Here is a 27,511-nt window from a genome sequence, read left to right as displayed (position 1 = left end):
TAAAATACCATCGTTTCGCCTATTCCTTCATAATGGGGCCCGCTCAATTTTTTGAGCGCTCAATTTTTTGAGCTTTTCCCCCTTGTGCGTGGGACCTAGACGTTTATTCTGTCAACAAAAATCATAATGCTTTGAAAGAGGTTGAGTTAGTGGGGGATAGGTAATTGGTTTTTATATGTGTTGCTATTGCCTGTATCAGTATTATCACCTAATCCTATAAAGAAATTGTGATATTTTGTATTCCTATTAACTATTTTAGAAATGGCAGCATTAAATTTAGGTAGGTAATTCATTTATATTTGGCAGAATCTCTTAAAAATATGCCACTGTTACCATGTCAGTCGGGGAAACTGTGGTCAAATCTTCCATTTTTAGAAAGCCTTCCATTTTTGGAAGGATTTTCTATATATGGGTACGCACCTTCCAAAAATGGGTACGCTGACGACGTCATCGTACCCAAATATAGAAAATGTTGCGCATATGTTGGAACTTACCGATTTCCGCCGAACATGAGGCAAATGCGACTATCGCCCCTGGTCGCTTTCTATTCGCCATAGTGAAGTGTCCATAATCTAGCGTGGATGCCTAAATCCTAGCGTGGATGTATTTTAGGTAATTTTTCAAAGTAATGAGTCGTGGAAAATTGACAAAAATTTACCGACAAACGATGGTTTTATAAGACTTTATCAAACATTTTGTAAGCAAAAAGCATCAAAAACGAAAAGTAAATATCCTTAAAAGTACTTTAGTGACGGGCCATGCTTGTTCGTTAGCATATTTACGTCTGGACAACGAGTTGCGGGGAAAAGTGCTGATTTTGTTGCAGTTTTAGGAGCCGGTGATTAGGCTGGATTTTTGGGTTACTTTTTCGTTCCGATTCATGTATTTCATAGTGTTTGGCTTTTGAATATTTTAGTTCTTTCAGATATATATTACTTGTCTTACAACTTTTGTAAAAACGTTTCATTTTTTTATAAGCCGACCTTCAGAGTCCTAAAAATACATCAGCACTACAATCATTATAAACAAACAAATGGAGCACCACTTGGCTCTGTTCCAAGGCGCTTTTTAAGTTTATCAGAGGGCTGTTCACGGGCCCTGTGTGCGGTCGGACCGCACACAGCCTCCAAGCTCCGCCCACTGCGTCCCTACGTCAGCCTTCCGTCACCGCACACAGCGATCGCTGTGGCCGGTCGGGACTGGCCACAGCGGACCGTCCACCGCACGCAGCCGTGACGTCAGAACCGCCTACCCATCCCCTACCCCCACGCCTGCTGGACGCACCGCACACAGCGCACGCAGCAGTGTGCGGTGCCCGTGAACACCCCTCTGGTGGTTTCCGTACTCTTGTACGTCGTTTTGTTGCATATTTACGTCTGGACAACGAGTTGCGTTGGAGAGGCCGGAAATAGTGGCGATTTCAGGACCGCAAGAATGGACCGTCATTGGGATGATTCTTTCTTAAACCGTGCACTGTTTTCGGCCGGAATTTAATAGTTACTACAAAATATTTTGTAATTACGTTTCCACCAAGAATGAATGCCACCGGGCTAAATTTTTACTACTTTTGCATTTTGTCCGGAAGCATATAGTGCTGTTATATTGCAGTTTTAGCGCGTTTGTTACAAAATATGAAGCGAATAAGCGTCAGTGTAATTCATCAGTGCCAGAAGTTAACTTGAGGGAAGCTGTGCTATTTGCTGTTTCTTGTCCATCCACTAGAAGTTATTAAATATTTTGCTTTGTGTATTCCAAAAGGAGAGGGAACTATTTTATTTGTGCCTTCAGGCTTCATGTCAGAATTGAAGGTGGATCATTAAATTTTCAAGGCAGTTTACAAACAAGCATTTGGTCTATCTCGTACATAAGCAGTGGCTAAGAAGAAAAGTTGATCAATCCTGAAGTTCAGTCATCCTCAACTTGGCAGCAAGATCCCCAAGGACAGAGGATATATTGTATACCTGTCCTGTAAATCAAAGCATTTTTGTGCCTGCAAAGGCTTAAGTTCTTTGTGGTGTGTTCGGAGTGAGGCGATATGGCCGTTTTTGTTGTATGTTTATGTGGAGATTGAATATAACTGTGACCCTGTACTTGTTTGTATACTTACTATGGTCAAACAGGGAACAGCACATTCACATATATACTCACCTAGCACCTAACTCATAAGTCATAGCTGTACCCTGCAAGTGCAGGCAGCAGGATCTGTACTTGTTCATGTCTCGAGCATTAACAAAGCACTAAAGTAGCTTAGTAATCATTTCCCACATTTTCTGAGCATCTAACATAACATACAGCAGTGCAGAGCAGCTTCAGAGAAGAAACAGCACAGACTCACACCAGCCACCCAATGAGCCAGTTCCTCAGTTGACTGTTTCCCTGGATGCAGCTTGGCAAGGTTAGCTAACTATTGGTAAGTGGAAGGTTAGCAGGTAAGATTGAGTTAGGGTGAGTACCTACCTATAAGTTATAACTGGGTGCTACTGCTTATGCAGGTCTTGGGTAGGCTGCAAATATGTGTGATGATTGAGGTTAGGTCAGCTGTCAGGTTATTCAGGTATGCTCATTGCTCAGGTCACATTTTATAGTTGGCAAATTAAAAAACTAACATAACCTAATCTAAGCTAACCCGACTAAACCTACACAACTGCTGACTATAGGAACTAAGCACCTACCTACTTGTACCTACATCTCATAACATGTCAAAGTAGAGTTCCTTGGTGGAAGATTACCCTCAGTACTATTTATCCCAGCCTTGTGAAGAAAACTAATACTTCTAACTTAAGCTCTGAGTCACTGCTGGCCATCCACAGGAAGAAATGCTGAGACTGACAGCTTTGCCATTGTATATTGGACCAACAATCACTATCACGAAAGACTATGAACACATTATATGATCACATTGTTGCATGGATTGTCACATTGACAATTTTATAACAATCCTTTTTTCAAGAAATACAGTAATGATTAACATCAAAATCAACATAAAGTGGATTTAGTGAGCCAAGCTTTCTCCTCCAGTAGCAATGGAATGATCGCATGTTTCATTTGCCAGACACTGAGTACCTGATGCTGGTGATGCACATTACAATCTGCATAGCATCTAAGCATAGTAAAGCTGCCAAAGTCCATTCATTCTAGATTTTTAACTTGATAGTTAGCACTAATTTATCTTGCTGTTGTAAGTTATCATCACTGGCGGTCGCAGCCGCTAGCAAAAGGGGGGGCCAAAGCATAGGCGCGGGAGCCGGGGGGGCAGTGGGGGCAGCTTGCCCCCCCAACTCTGGGGCCGTGGGGGCGGTGCCCCCACAGCTTTGAGACGGAATACCACACTTTTTTTGCAAATGTTTTCTTTTTTTGTTGAAAAAGCCGAGCGGTGAAAAATAAGTGGCCTAAAACCGGTGAGAAAACTAGATTTGGGGGTACCCTAGGTTAATCTCTATTATGGTGTGCCCCCCCCAGTCGGAAAGTAGTTCCCGCGCCCCTGGGCCAAAGTCACACTCGCGGGACATAACATTTATCCGTCACCGGAGGGGGGGGGGCTGATCGGCTATTTTTTTACGTCCACGAGGCGCCGCGCAGTTGGCATTATCTTATGCTTCGTCCATCTCATTCTTACGTGAAATATTTAAGCTCAATTTAAGGCAAAATCACCAGTTCCATTTCCCGTCCCACGGTGCTTCCACCGGTCGGGCCACTGCACCATGACGCGGATCGGTGTAGCATAGGTATTCCAGTATACCTATTAGGTATACTGGAAGGTCAGGCACGCGGATTCATGACCTTACCACTATAAAACAATTCCGAAAAGTACAGATACCTCTTGCTTTGAACAAGCATGTGAAACCCAGAGAGCATTTTCAGACTATGACATTTACCCATATAGGTACCTAGTTGTGTGGCGGCGGGAGAGCGTAGGTACACCGACCTCTGGAGACCCCCACAGGTTCCGAGCTTTCAAAATTGGCATCTGAGGGCCGCGCGTGACTCCGCGGGGCTTCGCAACGGCTCTATTGGGGCTCACTCAACCTGCCTAGTCCTACTGCTAAAAAGACTGGCCCTGAGCCCTAAGGACTTCATCAGTCTCTGCCAGCCCCAGGACCCACACCGGCTCATGGGGTCCCGACGTCGAAATATGAGGGAATCTGCGCGGGACCATCAGGACGTAAAGTAATCTCGATCAGGACCAACGTAAGGCTGTGCCGGAGACTGCGTGAGCCCTCTGATCTTCAGAAACCCTCCCATGTATGTTTTCACGTAGAGGCCAGTTTTAGGCCCTAAGAGACCAGTACAGGGCCTGCAAACTACAAAGGCCAGTAGTTTGAGACCATCAGAGACCGAGTTGGGCTCTCAGAGGCTAATGTGGGTCCTTACTCATTACAGGCCAACATGGGCCCTCAGAGGTCAGCGTGGGGCCCTAAAAGACCGGCATGAGCCGTCGTTGGACCCCAGAGGCCAGCAGAGGGCTCTCAAAGGCCAAGATGGGCCCTCCTCAGAGGCCAATGCAGGCCCTTAGAGGCCGGCATCGGGTCTTCAGCAGCCAGTGCGGGGCCCTCATTGGCACCTAAAGGTTCGTCTTGGAACACCAGAGACAGAAATAAGGCGACCAGAGACCGGTGTGAGACCCTCAGACGCCGGTTGGGGCCCCTGAGGCCGGTTAGGGCCCCTCATAGACCAGATGTGGGGCCTCAGAGGTTGATGTAGGCTCTTAGCGGTCAACGTGGGCGCTTGAACGCCACTGAAGTTCCCTCAGAGGTCAGTGTAAGACGCTCAAAGACCGGTGTGGGAGCTATATTAATAGCTGGGCGTGGGTTTTTTGAGCCTCGTGACGATCGAATAATTGCCAGGGCCCCATACACCTATATGGGGGCCCATTGGCTGTTAGCCCCCCCCCCCCCGCGACCGCCACTGTGTACACATTACACACATGCCTCTGAGATTACATACTAGCTCACGCAAACTCTATGCAGGCCCCGGAGGTCCCACGCCAATCCCACGAAACCAAGCCGGCATACGGCGTCACCACCGGGCTTCTGAGGTGCACAGCACCAACCCATGAGGTCTTACTTTAGTGTCTTAGAGCCAATCTCCTTTAGCAGGGCCCACCCGCCACTGCCGAAGAGGGTCTCATGCCAGCCATTGCTGGGCCTACGAGAGCCTCAAGTAAATCCACGCTGATATTCCGTGTAAGATCCGGCCATACTCGTGAACCGGTGCCAGCGACGCTGACCGCCAAATTGACAGAATGCGAAACTGAGCCCACTCATGAGTGAAATTTACGTTCTTTGATGGTGCAAGAAAGAAAATGAAACATACGAAAAGATTTTCTAGGACTTTTGTTCGATCTGAAAGGTGGGGCCAAAAGATAGTATGGCCCCACCTTTCAGCACCAAAGGGGGGGCCATGGCCCCCGTGGCCCCCCCCCCCCTGGGACCGCCTATGGTTATCATTCAATATCCATACCAATACATCAATATGCGCTCATCAGTCAACATTTTCTGGCATGATCCTGCTCAGCCCGCTCTTCAGTATTGCTCAAAGATCTGCAATATTATATCTTGTTTTCGGCCAATAAGCTCTTTTAATTTTACTTTTCTTGCTGATATATGAGCCCGATCAACTTGCGGTTATCAACCAAAATTTCATAACTTCAAGTTCAACTTGATATTGATATTGCTCAGGAGTCAGGACCTCTCACTCTGTCAGCCTCCTGGATACTTCGGATTGTTTTCAGTCACATGCTTCTTAAATATGATATAACTCAATCTTAAGGGATTCAAAACATCCAACAAAACGGCATATTTACGTCTGGACAACGAGTTGCGGGGAAAAGTGCTGATTGTGTTGCAGTTTTAGGAGCCGGTGATTAGGCTGGATTTTTGGGTTACTTTTTCGTTCCGATTCATGTATTTCATAGTGTTTGGCTTTTGAATATTTTAGTTCTTTCAGATAAATATTACTCGCCTTACAACTTTTGTAAAAACGTTTCATTTTTTATAAGCCGACGTTCAGAGTCCTAAAAATACACCAGCACTACAATCATTGTAAACCTTGTTGTAAACAAACAAATGGAGCACACAACCTGGCTCTGTTCCAAGGCCAGTTTTTGTACGTCGTTTTGTTGGATGTTTTGAATCCCTTGAGATTGACTTATATCATATTTAAGAAGCATGTTGACTGAAAACAATCTGAAGTATCCAGGAGGCTGACAGAGGTCCTGACTACTGAGCAATATCAATATCAAGTTGAACAAGTTGTGAAATTTTGGTTGATAAACGCAAGTTGATCGGGCTCATATATAAGCAAGAAAAAGTAAAATTAAAAGAGCTTATTGTCCAAAAACAAGCTATAATATTGCAGACCTTGGAGCAATACTGAAGAGCACGCTGAGCAGGATCATGCCAGAAAATGTTGACTGATGAGCGCATATTGATGTATTGGTATGAATAATGAATGGTAACTTACAGCAGCAAGATAAATTAGTGCTAACTATCAAGTTAAAATCTAGAATGAATGGACTTGGGCAGTTTTACTATGCTTACTATATTTAGATGCTATGCAGATTGTAATGTGCATCGGTACTCAGTGTCTGGCAAATGAAACATGCAATCATTCCATTGCTACTGGAGGAGAAAGCTTGGATCACTAAATCCACTTTATGTTGATTTTGATGTTAATCATCATCACTGTATTTCTTTAAAAAAGGATTGTAGTAAAATTGTCAATGTGACAATACATGCAATGATGTGATCATATTATGTGTTCATAGTCATTCGTAATAGTCATTATTGGTCCAATATACAATGGCAAAGCTCTCAGTCTCAGCGTTTCTTCCTGTGGATGGCCAGCAATGACTCAGAGCTTAGAAGTATTAGGTTTCTTCACAGGGCTGGAATAAAAAGTACTGAGGGTAATCTTCTTCCACCAAGGAACTCTACTTTGACATGGTATGAGATGTAGGCACAAGTAGGTAGGTGCTCAGTTCCTATAGTCAGTAGTTGACAGTTGTGTATGTTTAGTCGGGTTAGCTTAGATCAGATTGTTAGTTTTTTAATTTGCCAAATGTCCATAAAAATGTGACCTGAGCAATGAGCATACCTGAACCTGACTAACCCGACGGCTGACCTAACCTCAATCATCACACATATTTGCATCCTACCCAAGACCTGCATGGCAGTAGCACCCAGTTATAGGTAGGTACTCACCCTAACTCAATCTTACCTGCTAACCTTCAACTTGCCAAAAGTTAGCTCACATTGCCAAGCTGTGCCCAGGGAAACAGTCAACTGAGGAACTGGCTCATTGGGTGGCTGGTGTGAGTCTGTGCATTTAAAGTGTTTCTTCTCTGAAGCTGCTCTGCACTGCTGTATGCCATGTTAGATGCTCAGAAAATGTGGGAAATGATTACTAAGCTACTTAAGTGCTTTGTTAATGCTCGAGACATGAACAAGTACAGATCCTGCAGGGTACAGCTATGAGTTAGGTGCTAGGTGAGTAGAGTATGTTATGTGAATGTGCTGTTCCCTGTTTGACCGTAAGTATACAAACAAGCACAGGGTCACAGTTATATTCAATCTCCACATAAACATACAACAAAAACGGCCATATAGCCTAACTCCGAACACACCACAGATAACTTAATTGCCTTTGAAGGCACAAAATGTTTTGATTAACAGGACAGGTTTACAATATATCCTCTGTCCTAGGGGGATCTTGCTGCCAAGTTGAGGTATGATGACTGAACTTCAGGATTGATCAACCTTTTCTTAGCCACTGCTTATATACGAGAAAGACCAAATGCTTGTTTGTTTTGATTTACAGGACATGTATACAATATATCCTTTGTCCTTGGGGGATCTTGCTGCCAAGTTGAGGTACGATGAATGAACTTCAGGATTGATCAACCTTTTCTTAGCCACTGCTTATAAACGAGAAAGACCAAATGCTTGTTTGTAAACTGCGTTGAAAATTTAATGATCCACCTTCAATTCTGACATGAAGGCACAAATGAAATAGTTCCCTCTCCTTTTGGAATACACAAAGCAAAATATTTGATAAATTTTAGTGGATGGACAAGAGCAATTCAAATTAGCATAGCTTTCCCTCAAGTTCACTTCTGGCACTGTTGATGAATTACAACTGACGCTTATTCGCTTCATATTTTGTAACAAACGCGCTAAAACTGCAATATAACAGCACTATATCCTTCTTGACAAAATGTATTAAAAATTTAGCCCTGATGGCATTCGTTCTTGGTGAAAACGTAATTACAAAATATTTTGTAGTAACTATTAAATTCCGGCCGAAAACAGTGCACGGTTTAAAAAAGAATCATTCCAATGACGGTCCATTCTTGCGGTCCTGAAATCGCCACTATTTCCGGCCTCTCCAACGCAACTCGTTGTCCAGACGTAAATATGCGTTCGTTACCGCCGACTTTATTTACAGTGCGGAATTGTCTGGACAGAGTGCGGCGGTTTCGGGAGTGTAGTGGTGAGTAAAACTTGTATTTGTTGCCGTTTTCTGCATTTATTAGCATATTGTGTGGTTGATTTCAATTTTTTAAGGCTTTTGCCAAACATTTGGGTGGAGGTCTCGTCATTTTTCAATGTTTTTTCCGGAATATGGGACGAATTAAATAGGCGTTGCTGCGCCGTTTTTCGTGTTACTTTCTATCGAAGGAGCATGAATCTTCAATTTATATGAGGAATAGTAAGTTTAATTTAAACCATTTTTTGTCAGGGCTATAGCTGTGTTCCTCCTGGTTGGTTATTGACCAGCTGTTTTCTCTTCTGAATTTCTATGTGTCCTCTAGAAGTAGAAAAAGAGAGCAGTGCGCCAGGACACCATGCTATTATATCACTATGTACATTGACATAGCATGCCTGTATTACCAACACTAGCACTGCTGCTTCTCCTTATATCAATGATCATAAATGACAAAATCAACTATTAATGTTACACATTTAAAAAGGCCGTAACTTAAATCAAAGAATGTGAATCACAGTTGGGAACACTGAGATTAGACCTTCCAATTTTGGAAGCCTTCCATTTTTGGAAAATGCATACCCATTTATGGAAGGTCCTTCCAAAAATGGAAGGCTTCCAAAAATAGAAGATTTGACCACAGTTTCCCCCACTGATGTAGTTTTGAACTGAAATAGTAGTTTTGTAGCTTAAACTGAGACTAGCACAAATCAGTAGTTTTTGTGGCCCAACTATCATGCTAGGCCCAGACTAGAAAACATCCATTCATTATGCTGGACACCCAGAGTGGAAAAATACTGCATGTTATGCAGAATATGGCCAGCGTAGTGGCGATATTGCGGCAAAAATTTCAGCGTATGTCTGGCATAACTTTCTTGCGTAGAATTCCGAGCATGGTGGCCGCTGAATTTTTCTGCGCACAGCAGCCGCATAATGTTTCAACAAATGGCGGTCACCAAATTTTTTGACATGCTGGGAAATCTAGCAGCAGATACGTTCTGCGGGCAGCTTTGGAGAGGGTTCGAGACTAGCCGTCCCTCACCCCTGTCGTCACGCGTTCAGACTCGCAAGCCACCTTGAGTCTACTGAGCGCAGGAGCGGGCCACGGCCGCCCAGGTGAGGACATCACCCTCGGTGCGGAGATAGGTATGGAAGACCTTGTTGAACATTACCTAGCGTTGCAAAGTAATCATGCAGTGGGTTCCTGCCTGCTGCGAGATCGAGGGGAATGAGAGCGCGGACGACCTGGCGAAACACGCGGTCGCCCTGCGCTCCGACGCCCGCTGTTGTTGTTGTTGTTGTTGTTGGTGTTCCCCTCAGGGCCGGCTGGGGTCGGCCTGTAGCCCCATGAGGGGCTCCTTGTGGCGGAGGTAGCCGGCGGCCAAGGCCGCCACCAGTTCGCCGTCCTTTAGCTGCTCCGGTCGGATATGGATGTTGCCCGTCAGTCGCAGGCGGGCGCCGGCCAGGCACGGGCACCTGAGCAATACATGCTCCGGGGTGTCGGCGCCCTCTCTGCACACGATGCAGCGGGCTGCGGGGCACGCCTACGCCCGCTCGCTGACCCGGGGGGTTCATTATGCGGCCTCGCGTCAATAGCGCGACAACTGGTCCGAGTCACTATTCAAGCCACTCTTCGGGAGCACGCTGCCGCTCCCCATCCCCGGTGAGGACCGAGAGGACGCCGTTTCGGTGCACCAGGGCGGGCCACTGGGGCCGCTGGCTCCAGTAAGTGCACCGAATCGGCCGTCTCCCCTCCGCGGCGTGTCAGCAGTTCCCGGACAAGTGGTGCGCCGCGGCGCTCTGCATCGTGTGCTGAGAAGAGGCTGATGTGCCGGAGCAGGTGATGCTCCGCTGCCCAGCCCTCGCTGGCGCTCGCCAGTCTCGAACCACTAGCCTGCTCCAACAATCTCCATTAACTTGTGCCAGTGCCAGCCAGGCCGGAATTCTGTATCATCCCACACTGAATTGGGCTGCCAATCGCTTGCCAATCGCCGTTCCCGCCTCCTGGACACAGCACTTGTCCCAGTCAGCCTGCTACTCTCTAGACACAGAGTTTGTTTGTCCCAGCTACACTCACCTATCCTAGGACATGTCACTCGATGCAATTCAGCGTGAGGGAAACAGTATGAGTAGGCACTTATATTATTCTGAGAGTTCCGGGAAATCACATGTGTCCCGGCCCAGCCGGCCATTCTGGGGCACAGCACACATCCCAGTTCACCACTCCCAGGACACATCACTGGCCCCGCCCCAGCCTGCCAGTCCCAGGGTAGCTGTGGTGCTTTACTCAGCTCGTCCTAGCCCAGTCCACCAGTCCCAGGACATATCATTCGTTTGTTTCAACGCACGGTACTCGTCCCAGCGTAACAGGCACCCCACTGTTGATGGCTCACTGCATCCGTGTGTTAACTGTTTGTCGGCAAGCTGTCCCTACCTATGAGTTCAGTGAGTGGCCCATCCTTTTGCTGGGCTAAGTGGGCTGTGGGTATCTGTATGACATATACGTTACTTTTTAACTTTGAGGCAGTTCTTACCTCGTCTTAAGTTCAGGAGGTGTCTAGAACTGGCAGGAAGTTATGGGTGCATGATAAACTCGGTGTCTCAACGCACCCCTAAACCCAAATAAACATACAAATGGCAAACAAACTCGAGGTCTGCAGCTAAGTCACTGCAAAAGTATTGATCAATTGATGTGATCTCTGTTTCAGATACATTTGCCTAAATGGTGGGCTTGACAAGAGTTTGCTGTACTTATGTGCAGCGATCAGTGTCAAGAGCGCTGCATTCTCCTGATGAGACCAAAGTCACTGTTCAGGTAACAAACTAGATGCTATTCGTTGCTCTGATTCTTTGCTGTAGTTATAGGTCTGCTCTTCTATAAAAGCAACAGTGATATTACTAAAATGGTTCAAAAATTTACTTCGATTTACCTAATCCACTTTTATGCAGGTATTTGATACAATGTAGACATGTGACTTGTTATTGATGTGTTGGATGCTGACGTTTTGTATGGTTTCTACAGGGCTGGCTCCGCTCAGTCAGAGCACAGAAGAGCAGAGTGTTTGCCTCAATCAATGATGGTCTCAGTGCAGAGACTCTGCAGCTAGTCATTCCATCCAGCCTAGACCCAAAAGGTAAGGCACGCTTTACAAGGATAACTAGTTGTTTGTGAGACTGTAGTTCTGTGTAAAAAAAAAAAAAAACTGAAGCCTTTTCTGTGGGGATTTGTCGGAATAAATGGCATTTGTATTGGATCATGTCCGCATGTGCAACCGTAACATGCAGTGTACAATGTACATAGCTACGCTGCAGTATAAATGCACATCACAGCTGGGGCATTCCACGTCAAATCGAACAAAAATCGGCTGTTTTGCACCTTACCATCAGCGATTTCATTATAAATTTGTGAGCGAGTTCCTGTGTGGCCCCGGACATTACATTGATGTTTTTTGCACATTCTGACCACAGGTCTTCTAAATATAGGGCATCAAATTTTTACAAAATGTTGCATCTTTATATTTTTGAACGACCATAACTTTGGTTGTACTTGTTTGATTTGAATGAAATAAACCTTACTGTTTAGGTAATTTCTTAAGCATTTGTTTAGAATTGCACCTACTTAAATATATGACCTTGAAATTTGCTTAACTCTGTTCTTAAGCACAAATATTGAAATAGCAAAAAACACGTCACCTTCGATTTGGCTCATTTTCATATATTTTATTGCCTACCATATTCTTAACAACCTGTGAAAAAATTAGAGTGGGCCATTCATAAGTTTTGAAGAAAATTGCACATATGCAAACGTATGTTAGCACGCGCAGTGGAGGGGGAAGAGCGAATTTCGCCCACCCCTCCTGTTTTTCGCCAATATCTCATAAGATTAATGCGAAATTAATTATGGCTACCTGTCAAGAATTGAATTGGACATCTCATCGTGCAAGCAATAAGAAAATCGGTTCACAACTGTTCTAGTAATAGCGATGTAAAGTGAACATCCTGTCGCCGCAGCGACGCGGCGACTCGGCAGCCGGCGCCGACCGCTACGCGCCGCCTGAATTGTAGACTGTGCCGGGACGGAACGGAACGGTTCCGTGTTTACATCGCGCTCCCTACCGCTGATTACGTTCGATTCGCGTCAAACTTTGTGAGAAGACTAAGAAATGTACAGGCAATCTTATGGTGAAAGAATTTTGAAAATCGGTTGGTAAACAATTGAAATATGAACGTGTAAACACAAAATTGTGATTGCTGCGTTTCCCGCATGGGCCGAGCCCGCCTCAGCCGGCGACTTGTTACTCTTAGCAGGCCTCTAACTGACATATTTATTATTGGATTAACTAGAAATTCCCCATACATACTTTAAAAAAATGTATGTTCTTTCGTATAGTGAAGATCAAAAGACGTGAAGATATCGTTGCGTGATAATGTTTTCGTTGAATTTACTTCATGATGCATTTCCACATGGCTCAAAATTCACCGCAAAATACCGTTTGCCTGAGACACTTTTACTATGGAACGTGAATGCTTGACTACGATGACTATGCATTTCCATTCTCGCAGAGTTTGGGATATCACTAATCAGCAATCATTCATTTCAGAAAGTGTACACAAGCAAGCATGTCTTGACTCTGTCTTTCAAGGTCACGCGCGGTTGCGTGATGTTGATGCATGAAAACGGCGTTTGCCGCGAAAGTTATTAATGGCCCACTCCAATTTTTTCACAGATGGTTAAGAACATTGTGACGGACATAATATGTAAAAATTACCCAAATCGAAGGTGACGTGTTTTTTGCTATTTAAATTTTTCTGTTTTAATTCAAGGTCAAATGCATTTCAAGGTCACTTCAATTTAATTTTATAATTAAAAATCAAAGTCTTATCAATTGCCTATAAGACCCTGTTAATATCATTTTGATACCAGAAAAGGAACCAGAGTTATAGCCATTTAAAAAATTGATGTGTGGCATTTTTCGCTATATTCGATGACCTATATCTCAGCGATACGTTATCAAATTTCGAAAATATTATACGTAACTCAGTTTTGAATCATGCCCAGTCTGCCTACAAATTTTCAGAAAAATCGAAGGGGATGACGGATTTCGGTGTTTGATTTGACGTGGAATGCCCCAGCTATAAGCACCTGCCTTTCGCCCTTTCACAGGTCTATCTGTGAACAGTTTTGTTCAGGTCTCGGGCCAAATCGTACACACTCCCAGCCGTCCCCAGCCGGCGGAGTTGAAATGTCACCACGTCCACCTAGTCAAAACGTGCCCGCCGGTAAGGATTTGTGGCTATACGCCATTGCTCACGGATGGATAACCAGATCGTGCCATGTGTTTGTATTATTATTCTATGAAATGCAACGTTTTTGTTCTGTAAAGCTGTGAACACAAGCAAGAGACAAATCTATATTACCAGTAAAACGCCTTTTAGGCGAAGAACGAGCGAGCGAGATAGTGAGCCCTGCACGTGCGGAAGGGTGAGAGGGTGCTTCCAACGGGCTTGCCCAAAGCACCCTTCTAAACGGTCGCTAGCGGTGTGCCAAATTTGAACGCAATCGGCCCAGCCGTTCCTGAGATCTGGAAGCGGCATTCTGCACGTGCGCACGTGCAAACGGGGTCCAAAATGACTTTTGCACGGCACCCTACTAACTGGTCCCCAACCGTGTACCAAATTTGAGCGCAATCGGCCCAGCCGTTCTCGAGATCTGGAAACGCCCCCTGCACGTGCGCACGTGCAGCAGCACCCTAACCGCAACACATGGGAATGCGTTGTCTGGTGGGTGCCTACCTGTATGCCAAGTTTCAGCGAAATCGCCCCAGTAATTACCGAGTTACTGAAATGGGAACAAATTTGGCACCTCTTATTGTTGTATTTTGCACGTGCACTGGGGGTGACCCACATGCATCGAGAGTATCCTATTTTGGGTAGAAGGGATGCTGCTACTGTACAAAAATTACCGCAAGTCAATCGCCCAAGCGGATGCTGAGATATGAGCCTCTCAAAATCACTACTTTTGCAAAACAGCTTGAACAGCCTTGACTTTTCACGTGGCACGTGCCACGACGGTCACTGAGATGTATCAAAAGTAGTCAATTACGGGGTAGAAGGGATGGGGCTACGGGGCTACCCAACAAAAAAGACCGCAGGCCAATCGGTCCAGCGGTTGCTGAGATATAAGCCTCTCAAAAGCGTTACAGGCCGGGCCGGGCCGGGCCGGGCCGCTCATACTGAGATTTTTCCGTTATATTGAAAAGACTCACTTCGCTCGCTGCGCTCGCTCGCTCGTAACTATTTGAACAGGATCCATCTGTTTGTTTGTTTGTCTGTCCGCCACGCCGTGTAGTGGGTTCAATTTAGCCGGCCTACAGGGCAGACGGTATATCGTAGGGGGTTGAAATTTGCACACCTTATAGGTGACAGAACGGGTCAGCGCCTTTTCTAGGTTCCGACTCGCTGGGGTGCACGGTTCGCGCGTGGGGCGCGCTGGAAGAACGCCAATGAAATTTTGATTGGTTCGTAGATCTTCATTGAGAGCCGGGGTCGACAAACTTTGTGGACTAAATGCATGCCGATCGGCGGCGAGTGCCTCGCATTGGCGGATCGGCAAGTTATTAATTTGAATGAAAAGTGGCGAGAGAACGTGTTGATTTTCGTTCAATGGGAACAGTTTGTGATACAAGTATAAAAATGCACCGCGTTTGCCGCAATGCGTCACATTGGTCACAAGGCGTCATTTTTGCCGCAAATCGCACAGTTTTGTCAAATATGGTCCGATATGGATGCAATTTGGTGCAAGGATGCATGCTCAATCTCCGGGTGAAAATGCGCCACGCTTGCCGCAATGCGCCACATTTGTCACAAAGCACCATTTCCGACAAAATCGATTGAGGGTAATGGAATGGCACGAATAGGGGCAGGGCTGGGAACACTTTAAGTCTGATATTTTAGTACTGATTGGATCCAATTATTCTGTGACCTGACATGACCCGGCGGTGTTGGTAGGGGTAGGGGTAGTGGTAGGGGTAGGGCAGGGGTAGTGGTAGGAGTAGTAGTAGGGGTAGGGGTAGTGGTAGTGGTAGTGGTAGGAGTAGTGGTAGGGGTAGGTGTAGTGGTAGTGGTAGGGGTAGTAGTAGGGGTAGTAGTAGGGGTAGTAGTAGGGGTAGTGGTAGTGGTAGGGGTAGTGGTAGGGGTAGGAGTATGGGTAGTAGTAGTGGTAGGGGTAGTGGTAGTGGTAGATGTAGGGGTAGGGGTAGTGGTAGGGGTAGGGGTAGGGTTAGTGGTAGGGGTAGGGGTAGTGGTGGAGGCAAAAGTAGAACAGTGGCCCGGACTGATCTCATCGGACGAGAGGTGATCTATGTGACCTGGCCTGACCCAAAGTGACCGGGGCTGGTCCCTTTGACCCATCTTGACCCCGTATCACCCAAATTTCATCCAACAAAGCCTTCAGAACAGTTCTTTTTTAAAGTCTTTTCACATTTCCGTTCATATCTATGCTTCTAGACGACACATCGATTTGAATCGAACACCATTCGAAAGCAAATTGGCTGGTGCCGCAAATTTTCCTACCACGCAGCAAAGCAAGTGGCGCAGCCGCTTGTCTATATTACTATTTAAACAGGATCCATCTGTCTGTAAGTCTGTCTGTCTGTCCGCCACGCCGTGTAGTGGGTTCAATTTAGCCGGCCTACAGGGCAGACGGTATATCGTAGGGGGTTGAAATTTGCACACCTTATAGGTGAAAGAGCGGGTCAGCGCCTTTTCTAGGTTCCGACTCGCTGGGGTGCACGGTTCGCGCGTGGGGCGCGCTGGAAGATCGCCAATGAAATTTTGATTGGTTCTTATATCTTCATTGAGAGCCGGGGTCGACAAACTTTGTGGACTAAATGCATGCCGATCGGCGGCGGGTGCCTCGCATTGAAGGATGGGCAAGTTATTAATTTGAATAAAAAGTGGCGAGAGAATGTGTGGATTTTCGTTCAATGGGAACAGTTTGTGATACGAGTTTGCAAATGCACCGCGTTTGCCGCGAGGCGTCACATTGGTCACAACACGCCATTTTTGCCGCAACTCGCACAGTTTTGTCAAATATGGCCCGATAAGGGTACAATTTGGTGCAAGGGTGCATGCTCAAACAACAGGTACAGATGCGCCGCATTTGCCACAATGCGCCACATTTGCCACAAAGCGCCATTTCCGACAAAATCGAGTAAGGGCAATGGAATGGCACGAATTATTCTGTGACCTGACATGACCCAGCGGTGTTAGTAGGGGTAGGGGTAGTGGTAGGAGTAGTAGTAGGGGTAGGGGTAGTGTAGTGGTAGGGGTAGGGGTAGGGGTAGTGGTGGGAGTAGTAGTAGGGGTAGGGGTAGTGGTAGGGGTAGTAGTAGGGGTAGTGGTAGGGGTAGTGGTAGGGGTAGGAGTATGGGTAGTAGTAGTGGTAGGGGTAGGGGTAGATGTAGTGGTAGGGGTAGGGGTAGGGGTAGTGGTAGGGGTAGTGGTAGGGGTAGTGGTAGGGGTAGTGGTAGGGGTAGGGGTAGTGGTAGGGGTAGTGGTGGAAGCAAAAGCAGAACAGTGGCCCGGGCTGATCCCAGCGGACGAGAGGTGACCATGTGACCTGGCTTGACCCAAAGCGACCGGGTGACCCGTCTTGACCCCGTATCACCCAAATTTCATCCAACAACGCCCTCAGAACAGTTCTTTTTTTTTAAAGTCTCTTCACATTTCCGTCCATATCTATGCTTCTAGACCACACATCGACATGAATCAAACACCATTCGAAAGCAAATTGACTGGTGCCGCAATTTTTTCTACCACGCAGCAAAGCAAGTGGCGCAGCCGCTTGTCTACTATACTATTTGTGAAATGAAACTCTGTCTGTGTGTCTGTTTGCACCGTGCAGAGGGGTGCTTTGACGCCGTGCGCAGGCCAAACGGTGCGGTCGAGAGGGCTGAAATTTTCGCAGGGTGTTGATGACGTCACGCGCACGTGCAGTGTCGGGTTTCGAGTCCCGGGGGGTGGATGGTTCGCACGTGGCACGCCCTGGAAAAGTGCATATTTCCTCTCAAATTTGCTCAGTCTTCAAGGCGTCGGCAGCCGGGTTTGATGGACTTTGCAACTAAAATGCATGACAATCGGCGGCGGGTGCCTCTCATTTCCGGATTGGCAGATTATTTATTTTGATAAACAGAGGCGAATGAAGGCGTTGATTTTCGGTAAATAGAGACAGCTTTCACTGCGCTAACACAAATGCGCCGGGTTTGCCGTAATGCGCCACATTTGTCGAAAGGCGCCATTTTTGCGGGAAATTGCACAACTTTGCCAAATATGGTCCGATAAAGGTGCAATTCGGTGAAAGGATGCATGACTAAAGGACAGTTACAAATGCACCACTTTTGTCGCAATGCGCCACATTTGTCACATGGCGCCATTTCCATCAAATACGATTAAGAATAATGGAATGACACGAGTAGGAACAGGGTAAGGAACTCTTTTTAGTTTATCAGTTTATCTGATAGTCTGTGACCTCACATGACCCAGTGGTAGTGGTAGATGTAGTGGTAGTAGTATATGTAGGGGTAGTGGTAGTATTAGGGGTAGTGGTAGGGGTAGTGTTAGGGGTAGTAGTAGGGGTAGTGGTAGGGGTAGTGGTAGGGGTAGTAGTAGAGGTAGTAGTAGGGGTAGTAGTACGGGTAGTGGTAGGGGTAGTAGTAGAGGTAGTAGTAGGGGTAGGAGTACGGGTAGTGGTAGGGGTAGTGGTAGGGGTAGTAGTAGTGGTAGGGGTAGGGGTAGTAGTAGGGGTAGTGGTAGGGGTAGGGGTAGTGTTAGGGGTAGTGTTAGGGGTAGTGGTAGGGGTAGGGGTAGTGGTAGTGGTAGTGGTAGGGGTAGGTGTAGTGGTAGGGGTAGTGGTATGGGTAGTGGTACGGGTAGGGATAGGGGTAGTGGTAGGGTAGGGGTAGTGGTAGAGATAGTGGTAGGAGTTGTAGTAGTGGTAGTGGTAGGGTAGTGTTAGGGGTAGGGGTAGGGGTAGTGGTAGGAGTAGTGGTAGTGGTAGGGGTAGATATAGTGGTAGGGGTAGTGGTATGGGTAGTGGTACGGGTAGGGATAGGGGTAGTGGTAGGGTAGGGGTAGTGGTAGAGGTAGTGGTAGGAGTTGTAGTAGTGGTAGTGGTAGGGGTAGTGGTAGAGGTAGTGGTAGGAGTGGTGGTAGTGGTAGGGGTAGGGGTAGAAGTAGTAGAAGTGTGGTACAGGCCAATCCAATGTGACGTGGTGACCTATACGACCTGGCCTGACCGAAGATGACCTGGCCTGACTCAGTGTGACCGGGGATGACCAACTTGACCTGACTTGATCCCGTATGACCCAAATTTCATCCAACTAAGTTATTATGTTCAAAATTTTCCTCTGCACGTTTCCGTCCATATCTCTGCTTCCAGATGACAGATCAATTTAAATCAAACACCGTTCGAAAGCAAATTGGCTGCTGCCGCATTTTATGGCTACGCCGCGAAGCAAGTGGCGCAGCCGCTTGTCTATATTACTATTTGAGGAGGGTGCGTCTGTCCGTTACCGAGGTCCCAACTTGGTGGTGCTTTGCGTGGACTACAGGCCAGACCGTTGCACCTAGCACGGTGAAATTTGCACAACTTATAGATCAAGGATGCGCGACGTGCCTTTGAGGGGTCTTTTCTCGATCGGATTGATAGGGAGCGCGTGGCGCGTGCTCAAAAAGTGCAAATTCGCGTCATAGACTTTACATGTATAAATCGGTGTGCGAAATCGGGCGAAAACAGCCAAATTTGCCCGACACGGGTTCGGTCCCGGTGCAATATCTTGGTGACCAGGGGTCCGACCAGCACGGGGAAAACAGCATAGTGTACAGAATTGAACGGGCTATTGAATGGTGTGCAATGCAGAGGATAGCACGCGCCACGTGCACCGGAGAGGGCACTTTTATTTGAAAAATTGCGGTTTTTGAGGGATTTTGGAATTAATTTTATTTTTAGGTGACCGTTAAATGGAGCGAGTTGAATCAACGCCTATTTGCAAGAGAAAGGTACCGCCTCTCATATAAAAATTGTGAAAAGCTGATTGATCCAAATCAAGGTGGTACAAATCACGGGAGAAAATGGTGTTTGTCAATTTTGTGTCACTTTGTTCATCAAAATGGCTTTGCTCCATGATCTGATGTATCTGGCAATCAAAAATGGCACCGTTGGAAAGAGCATTCAATTCTGACCAAGGTTAAGTCTTCATTTTTGCATGATGAGCAACAGTATTCTTAAAACCGTAAATTTTCCAAACCATTGCATCGTCATTTTTAGCGAAATTCATCGATGGCCCTCAAAAGACTTCACGCCAGTTTTCGAATCATTCTAAAGTAGAACGCATGATAATACGACACGGGCACCTCGATGCGATGTATCTTTTTGTTTCTTACAAAATGCTTGGCCGTCAAAAAGCAATCGAACGAAATGGATATCTACCAACCAAATCGACACAGACCAACCCAATACCCACGGGTCAAAAAATCCCCCCTTCGCGTTGCGGAGCACGCGGGTAACCCTAGTACATTCTATTTGATCTGTAAAAGAAGCCTATAATTTATAATGGAGAATTGGAGAGAGATCTAGAGATACCTACTTGGCCTACCCTTTTGGTTCGGCTGTCCTATCACCATGCTTCTCTGTCGACTCGAATCTCAAATCTGAATTCAGGAACATCACTCGCCGCCTGACCTGACCGCCTCCGCGGCCGTCCACAGGAGGGGTACCCGTTCCCGGCCCGCTCCAGTCCCGACTGGCACCAGGCCCGGCAGCACCCACACCTGCGCTCTCGGCTGGCGCGCTGCGCGGCCGTGCTGCGCGCCCGTGCGGCCGTCACCCGCGCGGTGCACGCCCACATGGAGCGCCAGGGTTACCTGCAGGTGGACACGCCCGTGCTGACAGCCAATGACTGCGAGGGAGCTGGGCACGTGTTCACAGTCACGGTGAGGTGGGCGGATGTGTCACCGAGGGGGAGGCAGTGGGGGACAGTGACGATGTGTGTAATGTTCGCATTGCGCTGATAGATAGGCTAGTGACAGATGGATAGCCTATGTTGTGGCCACGGTGTTAGGCCACATCACATTGTGTTTATCTCAACGTGCTGGCTTGACTGATTGTACGGTGACTTTCGAGTTCGAACGGAAATGTCTCCTGCTCAACCTGACCGTCACCTTCTGCTCTGTAAGACATCTCCCGGGCGCAGTGAGGCCGGTGACGGTGCCGACAGCGATGGCAGCAGCGACAGTGACGACAGGGAGAGGCCGTTCTTCGGGCGGGACGTGTACCTGACCGTGTCCGGACAGCTGCACCTCGAGGCCGTCACCTGGTGAGGACGCGCTTAAACTGAGCTTTTAACAGTTACCGCAGAGCGTCAGTAACAGTCTCGTTAGGGGCACAAAATTCATGTTCGGTGTAAGAGCTGACTTGATTTGGGCATAATGTTGATTTTTTAAGGCGAGAATGCTTACTACATCACTTCTTCGCTCAAGCGATTTTGTGGCAAGCTTGTTATCCACTTTCAGATCCGTTTGCGACCTTCCTGCTCAGATGCGCTTTCTATATTTCCTGCTATATCAACGTCTTGGCTTTAGCTATGTTTAATTTCTCATTTAACATGTCGGGTGTAGATGAACGGCTCACATGAGCTGTCATTCATTAGGACATTATCCCGCCGTCTGACCCCCTCCCCCTTCCACCCCATCAGCGGCGTGACACACGTATACACTCTGAGCCCGGCGTTCCGCGCGGAGCGGTCCCGCACGCGCCGCCACCTGGCCGAGTTCCGCATGCTGGAGGCAGAGCTGGCGCCGGCCGCCGAGCTGTTCGAGCTCACGGGGCCCCTGGAGCAGCTCACCCGGGAGGTGACCGAGAGCTTCCTGGCGAGCTGCGGCCCAGAGCTGGAGCTGCTGCGGCCAGGCGATTGGCGGGAACACCTGGTGAGCTTTGGTGGCGGGAAGAGTGTGTGGGTGCGTGGAATCATTGAAGGCGGAAATATGTTCCAATGCTGAATGCTTTCCTTCTTTAGGGGGCAGATCATTTTCTGATGCGCAATGGATATTGCATACAAGCATACATGTCTGGCAGGTTAGGGAGTTTGAATTACGTTCTCGCCTGAAGCGAATTATTGAAGGCTTTTCTTATGATATGATTTGTTGCTTGTTAGTGAACGTTAAGCGGAGTTTCCATCATTTGTGGCGAGACGGTTGTATTTCGTCACGCTTTCAAAATATTTGTGTGAGGAGGTGACTGTCGACTGATAGGTGTATTTTAATGATAAAAATTGCCATAGCGAGGAAAGGTAGCAGATCTACTCTTGTCAAAACACGAGGATAAGGCTGCGGAACCGTTTTATATGATTAATTTAGACATATTCATTATCCACATTTTTGTTCAAAATTGCTTCTTTTGAGTTTTTGACTGGCAGCAATCATTTGACTTTCTGTGCTTGCTGACGTATCTGAGGCTTGAGTTTTCCTTGCTTTGATCTATCCAGCCCCTGACGAGTGCACTGCTGCACTATTATTTATCATGTCGGTGTAAAAATGGCTGAATGCGGTTACCGCAAACAATTTTTTGTCTTTATTAACTAATCACCAGGCTATGTTGCAAACTGCATTTTGTGAAGCCATTGTGCACTCGTTTAATCCGCTGCTTCGTTCGGAAAGGAATAATCATGTTTCTAAATTTTATTTTCGGCCTTATTGAAGCCCTACATAATACGATGAATATACTATCATCGTGAAACAGTTGGGGTTTACTGGCATTTGTAAGGATTAGGAAGTCAATATCATTAACTGGAACAGTGTATTATACCCTTAGGACAATGGATATTTTTCGTCCGTGAATTCAGACGTGACGTAAAATAGATAGCTATTGTCTTCCTGGTTGTTGTTTGTCAGTGGTTTTCGATTTTGTTTTGGTAGGAAAACATGGGTAAACTTTGCTTTGCTACACAATCCGTTTTCGACCTCATGTGAACCTAAGGCAGTGACTTGAAATGCACAAAAACCACTGTGCATTATTTGTATTATTTACCTGGCTGTCGTTCTTGTTTATCAATTATGAGAATAGTCATTTTCCTAGTTAACCCTCGCATGTGTGCGGCGTTTGCCAGCTTCTAACGTGTAGGGTGGGTGGGTGGGGGGGGGGGTCGGCTGGACCCCCACCCTTGCCGTTTGGCCCCTGATCGAGCTAGAGCTTTGCGGAAAAAATCGAGCGTGTTTCCCGTCACGGGACGAAGTCGATGATACCCAATTTTAAGGTCCTAGGTCATTGGTTGACCTTCCAGGTCAGGTCAACGACCCAAAAGTCAGGAAAATCGGAACCTGTTAGAAAGTCGTAAAGTGTGGCTGCTATGGGTTTTTTAGGGGTGCTGATCACGAATATCGTGTTAGTTTTGATCACAGATGATGTCTTTAAGCATTTAGACCAGTTTGGGTCAGGTCAGGTCAGGTCAACCAGTAGGGGTCGTGACGGGTATACGTAGTAGGTGTCAACCGGCTCTGACAGCTTCGTAATATGTTACGAAGGCACCAAAACTGCTTTGTAAACGTTCAAATGGTTTCTAAATTCGAATTCAGCTCCAAAAACTAGCTTAGAAACATGTAAAACTCGAAAAAGTGAACCGAGGTCACCAAAGGTCAATGACCTGACCTTCAGGTGACCTTGAAATCCACCCTAATACATGGGAGCAGCATCGAATCACATTTTTGAGCCTTTGAAACCACGAAAAGCTTGCAAACGCGCGGCTAATGCGAGCCGACATACGCCGAATCGCGATTCCGGCCAAACATGGTCTCGAGAAATAGGTCACAGGTCAAAGGTCATTTGGATCAGGGTCATGAAATTTTCAGAGTAGGTGTAAAATTGATTAACTCGAGGGTACTGAAAGTTTCGTCGCGATCGGCCGCTTTTTGCGCAAGTTATTCGCGAAAAACCATGGGGAGGGGTCCATCCGACCCCCCCCCCCCCCACACACACACATGCGAGGGTTAAGTTTTAGCAATGCTATCGTTGATCAATAATTATCATTGCGTTTGAGGCCATGCTTGTCGCCGCTGCGTATCAAACCAGATTTCAATTTCTTACACCTGCCGATGTAAGCGTTTTTCTGCTCATCCGTACTCAATATTATTGCGCCACATAACTTAGTGACAAAAGCTGTTTCTTTTCATTGATGAATATTTTCACGTCGTTCGTATATTTACAGCACATTATCATTCACAATGCACGCAAACCTTTTTACTTCTTGGTATGACAGTTTGACGTTTGTGAAAAGCGATAATGTGAACACATATAGGTATTGCACAAACCGGTTTCTATATTACTTCATCAGTGTGCAAATATATAAATAAAACACACGTTTTCTATTTTGTGTGTTTTATTTATATATTTGCACACTGATGAAGTAATATCGAAACCGGTTTGTGCAATATATGTGTTCACATTATCGCTTTTCACTTTTTACTTCCTCCTCCTTCTGCCATTTTCCCCGTTGACCACCGTCCGCCGTCCGTCAGACGTTCCTGAAGCGGCTCCAGTCGACTCCCTTCGCGCGGATCACCCACGCAGAGGCCGTGGAACTTCTGCGCAGGCGCGGTGACCTGAGCTCCGCGCCGCGACCCGACGGTGACCTGAGCCGGGAGCACGAGCTGGCACTGCTGGAGCACACGGGGAACACACCAGTGTTCGTGACCGACTGGCCGGCGGAGCTGAAACCGTTCTACATGAGGCCCAGCGGAGAGAACACGGTGAGACAGAGGGGGAGAGGGAGAGAGCGGGTGGGGGACGGGAGAAGGGAAAGAATGGTGTGTTGTTTGACGATATTTTCTCCGAGGATGATTCTCGTCATTACTTTTTATGTGCGTAGCAGGAATATTGTCCGAAAAGTGATCCCCGTGGGCTCTATTTTTGGAATATGCTGGTTACGGGAGGGATCACGTGTCCAGAAGTACTCAGTGTTCGCAAGGCAACTGTATTTCTTGTGTTGGTTGCCAAATTGTGACTGAACTAGACACCCTGTTCTGGATATGTGTGGTGTAGCGAGGTGTAATAGGTTCAAGCATCATATTTCATTGCCTTGTCAGGGAACGTAAGCAGAACTTCAGAAGTGTGAACAAGTCTTTTTACTTTGATGGCCTCGGGAAAATGGCAGCCAAGCTCCTTATGCGTTGCATGACGCTGGCCACTTTGTCCACTAAATATCCCTAGGATTATACGTTCGCTGCCTTGTAAAATGCATTGTGCAACTGCATCCAGTCCTCATGTCATGACACGGTGGCGTGTACATCGTCCCATCACGCAAGCATTTTCTTGGGAAACCGTAACATAGTGAAACGAGTGGACGGTGAATGTCATTGGGCATTGGAGTATGTTGAACATGTTCAGCAGCGGTTCGATTTCCTGTGCATGTTATGGTAGAGCTTAAATGTCACGGAAACATCCGTACTTTTGGTGGTTGACCCACAAAAAGTTGTGCTATCCCGAAAAAAAAACGAAGCAAAACTATAATGCTGGTGGTAAAGTAAACGCAGCATGCTGCGGGAAGTTGTTACACAACTATCCTCCATCTAACCTCCACTGTGCTTTGAGCGCTCGCTGACCGTCGCTCGTCTACCTGAGATCATCCTCCTGCCGAGGCCGGTGTTGACGGGGCGCTGTTACTGAGCGGCCGAGACCGAGGCGTCCGGCCGTCTGCAGTGGCTCGCAGAGCGCGGATTAGCCGCTGACTGGTGATCGCCTGCACCCGGATCTACCTCCCCACCCCACCCCGCCCGTCCCCACCCCCCACCTTCATCCGTCCAACCCTCGCAGCCGACCGGTCCGGGCGGAGTATTTGGGAAGTGCCGCGCGCTGACAGGGTAGAAGACAGAACTGGCGAGCTCTGAGCGGAGCTGGTGATCTCACCAGTTGCACCGCTCCGGGTGGTTGGCATATCCGATTGTTGACTCGTATTCCGAACGTCCGGGAGTCGGGGTTTTATCCCAGTGCCAATTAGTGCATCGTTCAGTGACTTGGATCACCTCCAGTAACTGGTTTGTGGGTCTTTGCTAAGTGCCGTTAGGTCACCTTCCGTGGCGCTAAACAAACAGCTAGCCTTCCGAATTCAGCCATTGTCAGCGAGCTCGTTTGGGCTGTTGTTTTACCTCACTTTCGATATAAGTTAGACCTTGGTACGTTGTCAAGTTTAGTGTTGGCGTTGAAGGTTGACAATGACGAAGCTGAATTTTAGGTTAAGGTGACGTTAGTGTTGCCGGTGAAATTACCGTTGACAACATCACATTGATGCTGACACTATCGTTGACATTGAAGCTGACGATGCTCACGGAGCTGAAGGTGACATTGACATTGAAGATCACGACGCCGAAGCTAACATTGGCGCTGACGCTGACGTCGCTGTTGCCCCGCCTCCCTGCCTCAGGTGGCCGCGGTGGACCTGCTGGTGCCGCGGATCGGGGAGCTGGCCGGCGGCAGTCTGCGTGAGGACTGTGCCGACCGCCTGTCCTCCCGACTCGCCCGTCTGGGCCTGTCGGAGCGGCTGGACTGGTACGTCCAGCTGAGGCGCTACGGCGGCCCGCCCACGGCCGGCTACGGCCTGGGCCTGGAACGGCTGCTGCTGCTGCTGACCGGCCTGGAGCACGTCAGGGACGTGGTCCCCTTCCCCCGCTGGCTGCACCACTGTGACACCTAGCGCCGCCCGGCGGCCGGCGCCGGAACTAACCGAGCGGCCGGCAGCAGCGGGGTAAGGAACAGTGGTGCTATGTGGATACTTTGATAGAGCAGGGCTTTCTGTGCTGAAATATATGACATGTGATGTGTTAGAAGAATGGACAGTTTCCTTTCTCGCGTGGTAACACTGACAACTATGATGCAGTTACATTGGGTTCAAAGCTGATTTAGTTACTAGGCTGATGACATACTTTGTAGTATCAAGTATTCGTGGCAACAATGAAGAAATGAAAATGAGGAGAAAAGAAGCTTGTCGAAAGGACATATTACGGGAATAGTTTGATTTTCAGCTACGATTAGGTGCTGGATGCGTAGTGGTGCAGCGGCTTTTTCGAAGAGGTATTCGATGATTCCTGAATGCCGACTGGAAAGAGCTAATCTTCCGATAAATAGCTACCGATTATCTGTACTATACTAGCTGGGATCGCGTAATGCGTGAGACAGTTTCATGATCGATTAGGCAATAATATCATGCTTGAACTTCAATGATGCTATTTTATTGTTAAACGAATCTCCCTAACTTTTGAACTCATCTGTAAAAGCAACCCATCTTGGTTCCGTAAAATTCATGTCAACGTTCGCTCACCAGCATTTGCATTGCGAGACCAAATGATGAGGGTCGCATGTTCGCATGTCGGCTGTTTCGCATGTTATGGTTACACAGCTGAGCTGGCGTGTTTCCTGAAACACGTGATGCAGAACGGTTGATTTTCTTCCTGTTTATAACGGGTCATTCTCAAGTAGACAACTTGGGCGGGTGTATGAGTTTAGTGGTGCTAGCAGGTAGCAACAGCTGCAGGGCAGCGAGAGGAAATGACGAGCGATGAGAGACATACGAGATTTTACTGTTCAGCGGAGTGCTTGAGCACGCGAATATAGAGCCGGGCTGGCGATGATTCAGTGAGACATGGAAAGTATTACGTATAGGTTTGTTTTATCACTGAAGTAAGCCAACATACGACAACTACACAATTGAGCCTGTCTGAATGATCCCTAGATCCCAGGCCCCCTGGATTAGGACCTGCTTTTCTTACATTTGAACCTGTTGGTGGCCATCGACCTTGATGTTCCGTTTTATCGACCTTGTCCCTCCCGACCCTCTCCCGCTCTATGCATGGTTTAGCTCGCCCAACTTTTAGATTGAATGTTTACCTTCGTTTTTATTTGTCATGTTTCCTGATGTGTTTCCAACACTTTCCTTTCTCCTGCAGCACGACCTAGTCCAAGGAACACCAATTGCGCGGTCCTTGG

The 27,511-nt window shown here is 47.3% G+C and overlaps 1 protein-coding gene across 2 annotated transcripts; it reads left to right on the top strand.

Moving 5' to 3' along the window:
* Positions 1-159: 159 nt before the first annotated feature.
* LOC122371981 (probable asparagine--tRNA ligase, mitochondrial) lies at positions 160-26,360 on the top strand. 2 transcript variants are annotated; one of them, XM_043348793.1, is made up of 10 exons: positions 160-280; positions 8,446-8,490; positions 11,193-11,299; positions 11,507-11,618; positions 13,649-13,764; positions 20,251-20,475; positions 20,719-20,858; positions 21,237-21,468; positions 24,052-24,282; positions 25,953-26,360. In XM_043348793.1, exons 3-10 carry the CDS (start codon positions 11,207-11,209, stop codon positions 26,220-26,222), a joined length of 1,419 nt encoding a protein of 472 aa, XP_043204728.1. In that variant the 5' UTR covers positions 160-280; positions 8,446-8,490; positions 11,193-11,206; the 3' UTR covers positions 26,223-26,360. The 2 variants fall into 2 exon arrangements, with proteins under 2 accessions (XP_043204728.1, XP_043204729.1); XM_043348794.1 differs by lacking the exon at positions 8,446-8,490 and having other exon boundaries at positions 169-276.
* Positions 26,361-27,511: the final 1,151 nt, after the last annotated feature.

The sequence above is a fragment of the Amphibalanus amphitrite genome, unplaced genomic scaffold, assembly GCF_019059575.1.
Source record: "Amphibalanus amphitrite isolate SeventyFive unplaced genomic scaffold, NRLGWU_Aamphi_draft 001303F_arrow, whole genome shotgun sequence".
NCBI lineage: Eukaryota > Metazoa > Arthropoda > Thecostraca > Balanomorpha > Balanidae > Amphibalanus > Amphibalanus amphitrite.
This window is presented reverse-complemented; position numbering and strand designations above follow the sequence as displayed.